Below are 7,896 nucleotides of genomic sequence, written 5' to 3'. Positions count from 1 at the left end.
TCTAAGGCGGTTATATATATAGTAATCATAGAATGGCCTGGGTTGAAAAGGACCACAATGATCATCCAGTTCCAACCCCTGCTATGTGCAGGGTCACCAACCACCAGAGCAGGCTGCCCAGAGCCACATCCAGCCTGGCCTTGAATGCCTGCAGGGATGGGGCATCCACAGCCTCCTTGGGCAACCTGTTCCAGTGCGTCACCACCCTCTGGGTGACAAACTTCTCCCAGTCTCACACAGTACCACAGTGTTGTGCGGGTTGGAAGGGACCTTTGAGATCATCGAGTCCAACCCCCGGGATTCGAGCCTTTGTGTAGCAGAGCGGCACTTCTACCACTTGCGTCACAGGGGGGATTCGAACCCGGGCCTCCAGTGTTGCACAAAGTGGCGTCCTTAACCACTGCGCCACCGGAGACAACCCAACCCCCCTGTCTCAGTTTGAAGCCATTCCCCCTCGCCCTACGGAGCGGGACGGAAGGACTCGCAGCGCTCCAAGGGCAGGGCAGGGGGTCGCGCAGGCGCAGTTGTGTTCCCACGCGGAGCGTTGTGGGAGTGAGCAACGGAGGGCGCCATCTTGGCGGTGCTGCGCCGCGAGCTGTGTGGAGCGGCGGTCGGCGCGGAGGCTGTTCGGGCGGCCTGTCCGGTGGGTGGATGCCGTGAGGGACGGCGCCTGGGGTCCCGGGGCGCTCCGATCACCGAGGGCGCGGGGTTCCTGCTGCGAGTCGGCCGCGTGTCGCCACTCCTTGGCAGCCCGGACCTCTCGGAGCAGCAGCGCGGCCGTCGCCCGTAGGCCTCCTCGCGCCGCCGGGCTGCCTCACGCCCTTCTCTCCACGGCCCCTCCCGTTACCCTGCTCCGGGGGAAGCCGGTCTCGCTCCCTACGGGGCCGGCTCCTCCACGCGGCCGCGTGGCTTCCCGCTCGGCCGTTCTCGGCCGCCATCCCACGGCCTTGAATTGCGGCCTGCTGGCGGCCGGGACCCGTTTCCCTTCCGGGCAGGCGCTGCGATGGCTGCGGCCGGGGCTGCGGCTCTGTAGCGACGGGAAACCAGTGTCCGACAGCCCGTTGCCAGTGCTAGAGCCCGTTTGTAAGACGACTGGAATACCAAATCATCATCACCCCGCCAGCTGTTTGACAACTCTCATACATACCATGTTTTGCAGTTGTGACATCTCTGTGAACGTGCCTTCTGGTTTGCACATTCACTGCCTGCAAGCCATTACAATCTCACCACATTGCAACAAGAACGCTAGTCAAATTCAGGCTTAGTTTCATAAAGTGTTCACTTTTTTTTTTTTTTCCTTTTGACTGACGTGTTACTTCAGTGAGGCTTCAGTGGCATTTCAGATTTGCTAAGAGTGCGGAAGTGTAGATGTAGCACTGCTTTCTAGCTAACCCATTCAAGTGCAGAATTTCTTAAAGCACTGTGTGGTGGCATGAGGTTGTCAGTCTGTTCATGATGTAAATCCTTGTTCTCTGAAGTCCTTGCTCGGGTTATGAATTGGCACTTGCATCTTAAAAGTCATTGTATTCATTCATTTAAACAGTTGGATGGTTTCTCCACAGGTCCTGCTGCTTCTTGATTGTTTAAAGTGCAGTCAGTAAATGTGTTATCAGATCTTGCTTTTCTGTTTAAGGACTTCTTGAAGTGTCTGGTTTTAACCAGTGAAGGTTGTATGTTGTATCCATGGTACATCATAGAGATCTTGCCGTTTATCATCGAAGAAGTTCTGAGGAGATCTGTTCTGAATGCTGTTTAAGGATGGGGATAAAATTCAGAAATGCTACAGATTAAATACATCGGCAAGTAGCAGGGCAGCGGATTTGACTTTTCAAGACATGAAGGCCCTACAAAGAAAATCCTGCCCTTGAATTTCTCCTTGCTTCTGGCATTGCTTTCACATCTGTTAAGAAGATAGATTAAAGTGGGTCCAGCTGGGATGGAGTTAACTCTCTTCATAGCAGCTGATACGGTGCAGTGTTCCGGATTTTTGGCTGAACAGTGTTGACGACACCAGTGTTTTGGCTTTTCCTACGCAGCCCTTGCACAAGGTCAAGGCTTTCTTTTTCCCATTCAGCTACTCCAGCTTGTAGACAGGGAGCAGCCAAGAGGTTTTGAGGGCACACAGCCAAGGCAGCTGACCCAGGTTAACTAAGGAAATGTTACATACCATATAGTGCCCTGCTCAGCAGCACAAACTGAGGTTGAGAAAGATTTTTGTTATGTGGATTTTTTTGGCGGGGAAAAGGAGGCAGGATATCTTTTTGGCTTCTAAGGTGGCTGTTGTTCTGAGGCAGATCTGCGTGTAGGAGCTGGTAAATGAATTGCTTTTTCTTTTTTTTTTCCTTTTAATCTTTTCTTTTTAAGCTGTCTTTATCTTGACCAAGGGATTTCTTTCATCCATTCCTATTTCCTTCCCTGTCATGCTGATGGGGACGTGGAGAGAACAATCTACTGTGTGGCTGCTGGCTGGAGTCATTTCACCTCAAAAATGCAGAGAGCTGATGATCTTCAGTGCATGTATTAAACAGGCGTTTGTTTGGGGTTAGTTGTGTTTATAAAGTGCTGATGTGGAAGTGACCAGAGTGTGTTAGTTACAGAATTTGATCTTTGTTGTTGCTTTTCTGGGTTTTGGTGAAATGTGAGTTACTGTCATTAATAGCTAAGTTGACATCAGCATCTAATGCTTTATACTTGTTACTGAACTGAGTTTTTTGGCAGGGGATACTTGCAAATGCTTGTTAACAGGGCCTTGGGTTCTTGTTCTTTTTAAAAGGATGTAGTTTTGTGCTCTGGAAGCTTATCCTTGTTGTCAGAGTATTGCACTGTGTGTTGTGTGTCATTAGATGATAACGTTGACAATTTGGATGTGATCAAGTCAGTGTATTAAGTGATTCTGAAGGGCAGTTAGTATTTAGGGAGGACACCAAATTCTGCTTTGTGAATTGAGGAGCTTGTTGAAGTTTCTTCTCGCTACATATGTTTGCCTTTTTGATTGTCTTCATAGTATGTGAGGTGCTGGCCTGGTGAGTAGCATACTCTTGTGAACTCTGAAGGCAGGTGGATTGCAGAAGAATGGACACATACTATAATCGTGAGATGGACTTACGCATCGTTCAAGATCTCAAAGAATTGAGGGTTGTCCCTGACATACAGTCGGTCTGTTTGATTTCAGCGGTTGGGTGTGACACAGTTGATGACCAGTACCTCATCGTGTTTTCATCATATGCAGAAGTCGACTTAACTTTTGAATTTCCTTTGCTTTGGAAACACAAAGATGTAATGTTCCTTGGAACATGGAAGGAGGCCTTCATTTTATCACAGATTGTGGTTTCATTACATGCCTGGCTTTAATATTAGCCCCTGCTATGGAAGCTGCAGCAATGTAGCAAAGTTTGTATACCGAAGTACAGATATCAGCCATTAATTATGTTTCATTTTCTTTCCACAGTTAAGTTGATTTTACAGAATTTATCAGGTCTTCCAAGCAGAAACAGGTAAGCTGCCAAAAGCTTAACACTTCTCACTGAGTATTGTGGCAAGATCGTACACGGCAGTGTATTCACACAGACATGTGACTGGGAACTAGGATATGCTCTCCTGAGTGCATGTGGCTGCTGCAGTTAATACTCTGACTACATGAAAGAGACAACATTTCTGAACGCTGAGAAAAACACGTGATTGAACTGAACTGATCACTGGTTAGAGCAACTTTTCAAAGCAGTAAAGTCCTCACTGCTGTTGAATTACTTCATTTCCCAGTGTCGCAGTTACCCTTTTTCTTTTCTCCTTTTTTCATCTAGTATTTTTAGTGTTTATGTTCACAAATGTCCTGTTCAGAAGTAAACAGGAGTTTTTGTTCCTTAGGGCTGGTCTGAGATCTTTGGCATACAGCAGCTGTGCCATGAAAGACTGTAGGCGTTCTTCAGGTATCATGGATGGAGAGGATAACTGAGGTGGATTTGGTTGCCCTTAGGATAGGGAATGCTGACAGACTTGTGCAGACGGAGTAGCTAATTGTTTTTGACTAATCAACTTTCAGTGAATCTTGCTTTAATCCTATTCTTGTGAACTTGCGAGGGTGTTTTTTAATTTATTTTGCTATCTTTTCTCTTGATCGAGACGAGGACAGTCATTTAAAAAGGTTCTAGTTTAAGTGTTAAGATACTGTAATAGCTGAGTACTAAAGACGTGCTATCATGTGTACCTTTTTGTCTGCAGGTGATTTTTGCTGTGGGTTGAGCTCAGCATGGCTGTAGTCATCCGTTTGCAGGGGCTTCCTGTTGTTGCGGGTCCTGCAGATATCCGTCGTTTCTTCTTGGGATTGAATATTCCCGATGGAGGTGTGCATATTATTGGAGGAGAAATTGGGGAGGCTTTTATTATATTTGCAACAGATGAAGATGCACGGCGTGCCATGAGCTGTTCAGGAGGGTTTATCAAGGACTCAAGGATAGAGCTCTTTCTCAGCAGCAAGGCAGAAATGCAGAATACCATAGAAATGAGCCGGAAGCGATTTGACCGTGGGGGACGAGAAGCTATGCCGGGGTCTAGACGAACAGGTCCTAACGGTTCTGGTGGATCAGGTGTTGGAGATGTTCCACATTTAGGTGCAACATTTATAAAAGGAATAAATAAACCTGGTTATGGTCCACCAAATCATCCCGAGGCTGGCTTCCACACCAATGGCACAAGACAAGGTGATGTGGGTATGCCTAAATCAGGCTATCAGTCAAGAAAGGATCCTCACGCATTTAACCCAGATGATCTTTACTTATTTCTACGTGGTATACCTTACTCTTCAACAGAAGATGCAGTACGCGATTTCCTTTCTGGGATACGTGTGGATGGAGTGCTCCTGATAAAGCATCGTAATGGTTTAAACAATGGTAATTGCTTGGTAAAATGTGCTACTCCTGGAGATGCCTTAGAAGGACTTAAACGGCACAGACAGTATATGGGTCAGAGGTTTATAGAAGTAAGTCCAACTACGGAGGAACGGTGGATTGCATATGGTGGGAGGGTGGACATGCCAAATGAAATGGATCACTTTTTATGCAAAGAACATTCTCCGAGAAGTTCAGGCTACATGCATGCAAGGAAACATTCTCATTCAAGATCACCAAGGAGACAAAGAACGCGTTCTAGGTCACCTTCTGGCCAGGAATATTACATACACTTAAGGAATCTGTCAACTAACGTGGAGAAGAGAGATCTGAGAGAATTTTTCCCTGATCTGGATATAAGCCACAAACAAATAAAGATTTTAACGGAAAAACATCAGAGGAGGACTAGAGATGCCTTTGTGATGTTAAAGAACGAGCGAGATTATCAGGCTGCTTTGGAATGTCATAGAAAGGTTCTTCTCAATCGTTCTGTTTACATTTTTCCAATTTCAAGAAAGTCAATGCTGAAAATGCTTGATTCTTATGAGAGGAAAAGATCACAGGAAAGAGGTCATCCTGGGCAGGCCATAACGGAAAAAAGTTATCGGGAAGGTCATTCCGGCCTGAAGACATGTGCTTATGTAAGGAATTTTCCATTTGATGTGACCAAAGTAGAAGTGCAAAGGTTTTTTGAGAGGTTTGATATTGACGAAGATGATATTTACTTGCTCTATGATGAAAAAGGAGTTGGGCTGGGAGAAGCGTTAGTGAAGTTTAAATCTGAAGAACAAGCCATGAAAGCAGAAAATTTAAATCATCAAAGGTATTTGGGAACAGAGGTATTATTAAGACTTATATCCGAAGAGCAGATGCAGAAGTTTGGTGTAACTACTCCTTTCTCTACACCCAATGAAATGCAGGGTCATTCACATGCGTATAACAGAGGTGAGATGTCCCGTCCGGTCGGCTCACCTGGTCCGCCACAGGGGCCACCCATGCATTCATTTGGTCCCCCTGGGAACTTCAGGCATCCTTCTGAATTCAGGCACCCCCCTGAGAATTTCATGGGCCCTCCTAAGGATTTTAGAGGTCCACCACCCCTCATGGATTTTGGTGGTGACGGCAAACCTTTTGGCAGAATGGAGTTTGGGAATAATAAAATGGGAAATTTTCCTGAAGGAAGATTTATGCCAGACCCAAATTTCAGTGGTGGTTCTGACCGTATTGTTCCTATCCGCTTGAAAAACTTACCTTTTAAAGCGACTCCTAATGAGATTCTGGATTTTTTCTATGGCTACAGAGTTATACCAGAGTCAGTTTCTGTACAGTACAATGAACAAGGATTACCTTCAGGTGATGCCATCGTCGCTATGACAAACTATGAGGAGGCTATGACTGCTATTAATGAATTGAACGATAGGCCGATTGGTCCACGGAAAATTAAGTTGAGTTTGCTCTAAAGGAAGTAAGGATTCTCTGGGATAAAACATTATAGATTTGACAGTATTGATGGTTACATTAGAATTTACATTTCTATTTACTAGAAGATGCAGAAGAAACGGTTTCCAACAACGGTTGTAAATAGTACCCAGTTCGGTTATGTTCCTTGTTGAAATATCTGTATTGTTAAGATATTGAGAAATATATAGTGCCTACTTCTTACAACAGAGAAGAGCTTCAGAGTTCTGGAGGACATTCAGTATCTTAAGTCAAGTTATAAAAGCATGGAGTTTTAATGCTTTTTTTTTTAAGGAAAAAAAAAAGAAGTTGGGTTGTTTTATTTTTTTTTTTTTAGTTTGCTTCAATTCCTTGCTCCCTGACTTTGCATCAAATAGAATTGTAAGTGTTGGTTGATTGACCATGCACAGTTCAAACAGAAAAACTTCAGTGCTACCAGCGTTAGTAATAACAGTTCTTATTGAGGTTAGCTTAATAAAACTAAAAAGTGACTGGGTTTTTGTTTTTTTGTTTTTTTAATTTTTTTTTTGGTTTTTTTTTTTGGTGTAAGCTGTTCGGTTTTATGTGGTTGCAGGCATCACTTTTAGAAGAAAAAAAGATCTTCCTGTTCACTTTAGCTGGCTTTGCTGGCTTTTCAACTTTTTTTAAATAAAAAAGAAATTGCTATGAAGTGTCTGTCCTATTTGAAAGTTGTACGGTTACTGATCTCAGCTATTTCTCAGCATATGTGGACCTTAGTGAGAATGATGCTGGCTGCTTTCTGTGGAAAGACTGATCTGTTACAGTTTGCCAACGTAGCAATGAATAAATAGCTTATAAAGACTCTAAAATTCTATATAAACCACATTGATAGGCTTTCTCTTCACTCAGTGTAGTTATTCCTTTGAGGCAGAAAATGGATATTGGAGTTGGGTCAGAATTTTGGCTTCAGTAGTCTTGTTTCACCTTCAAGTGCTCACAGTATGAGCATCAACTTGCTGATGATGGTGTGGATGCATTCTGGGTCAGTATATGATCAGTTTGAAGTAACATCCGTCACTGGCGACTGTGCTGGCAACCAGCTGTGTTATTCTCTTATGTAGGAAGATAACCTCAATTAGCGTTCAGGATGCTTCGATGGGTTTGGTAACAACGTAAGTAAATTTCAGTAAGAAATAAAAGTTACTCCCTTTTGAGGAAAAGGTACTGCATTCAAAATTAAGGCTTATTAGGAAACTTCGGTTCTGTGGATAATACTTCTTTATGACCTTAATTCTCGTGTAATATCTTTAAGTAGAAGTGAACAAGACAAACCCCTTGTTCTTCAGTAACCTTTAAAAAGATAATACAGTTTCATTTCTTGAGGCATATTATTTCTCTTCTAGGTGCTAGGAGAACTGCATTTTCAATCGGAATGCTAATGCCAGGTTTGTAGGTGAGGGTTCCTCAGAGCAGGAACTTAGATGGGGCTAAACTTTCAAAGTCTGAATATACACTTACCTTCTTTTGCTGATTGTTAGGAATTAATTAGCTTCAGAAGTGTTCCTGTTCTGTACACTGCTCGGAATTTAAATGC

The 7,896-nt window shown here is 43.9% G+C and overlaps 1 protein-coding gene across 1 annotated transcript; it reads left to right on the top strand.

Annotated features, from left to right (window-relative positions):
• Nucleotides 1-513: 513 nt before the first annotated feature.
• On the top strand, nt 514-7,011 carry RBM12B (RNA binding motif protein 12B). The gene is made up of 3 exons (XM_015855916.2): nt 514-643; nt 3,449-3,494; nt 4,219-7,011. Exon 3 carries the CDS (start codon nt 4,247-4,249, stop codon nt 6,341-6,343), a length of 2,097 nt encoding a protein of 698 aa, XP_015711402.1. The 5' UTR covers nt 514-643; nt 3,449-3,494; nt 4,219-4,246; the 3' UTR covers nt 6,344-7,011.
• Nucleotides 7,012-7,896: the final 885 nt, after the last annotated feature.

Source organism: Coturnix japonica, chromosome 2 (genome assembly GCF_001577835.2).
Source record: "Coturnix japonica isolate 7356 chromosome 2, Coturnix japonica 2.1, whole genome shotgun sequence".
Lineage (NCBI taxonomy): Eukaryota > Metazoa > Chordata > Aves > Galliformes > Phasianidae > Coturnix > Coturnix japonica.
This window is presented reverse-complemented; position numbering and strand designations above follow the sequence as displayed.

Coding starts and splice junctions, on each gene's coding strand:
- RBM12B (XM_015855916.2), top strand. CDS start 4,247: ATGGCTGTAGTCATCCGTTTGCAGGGGCTTCCTGTTGTTGCGGGTCCT.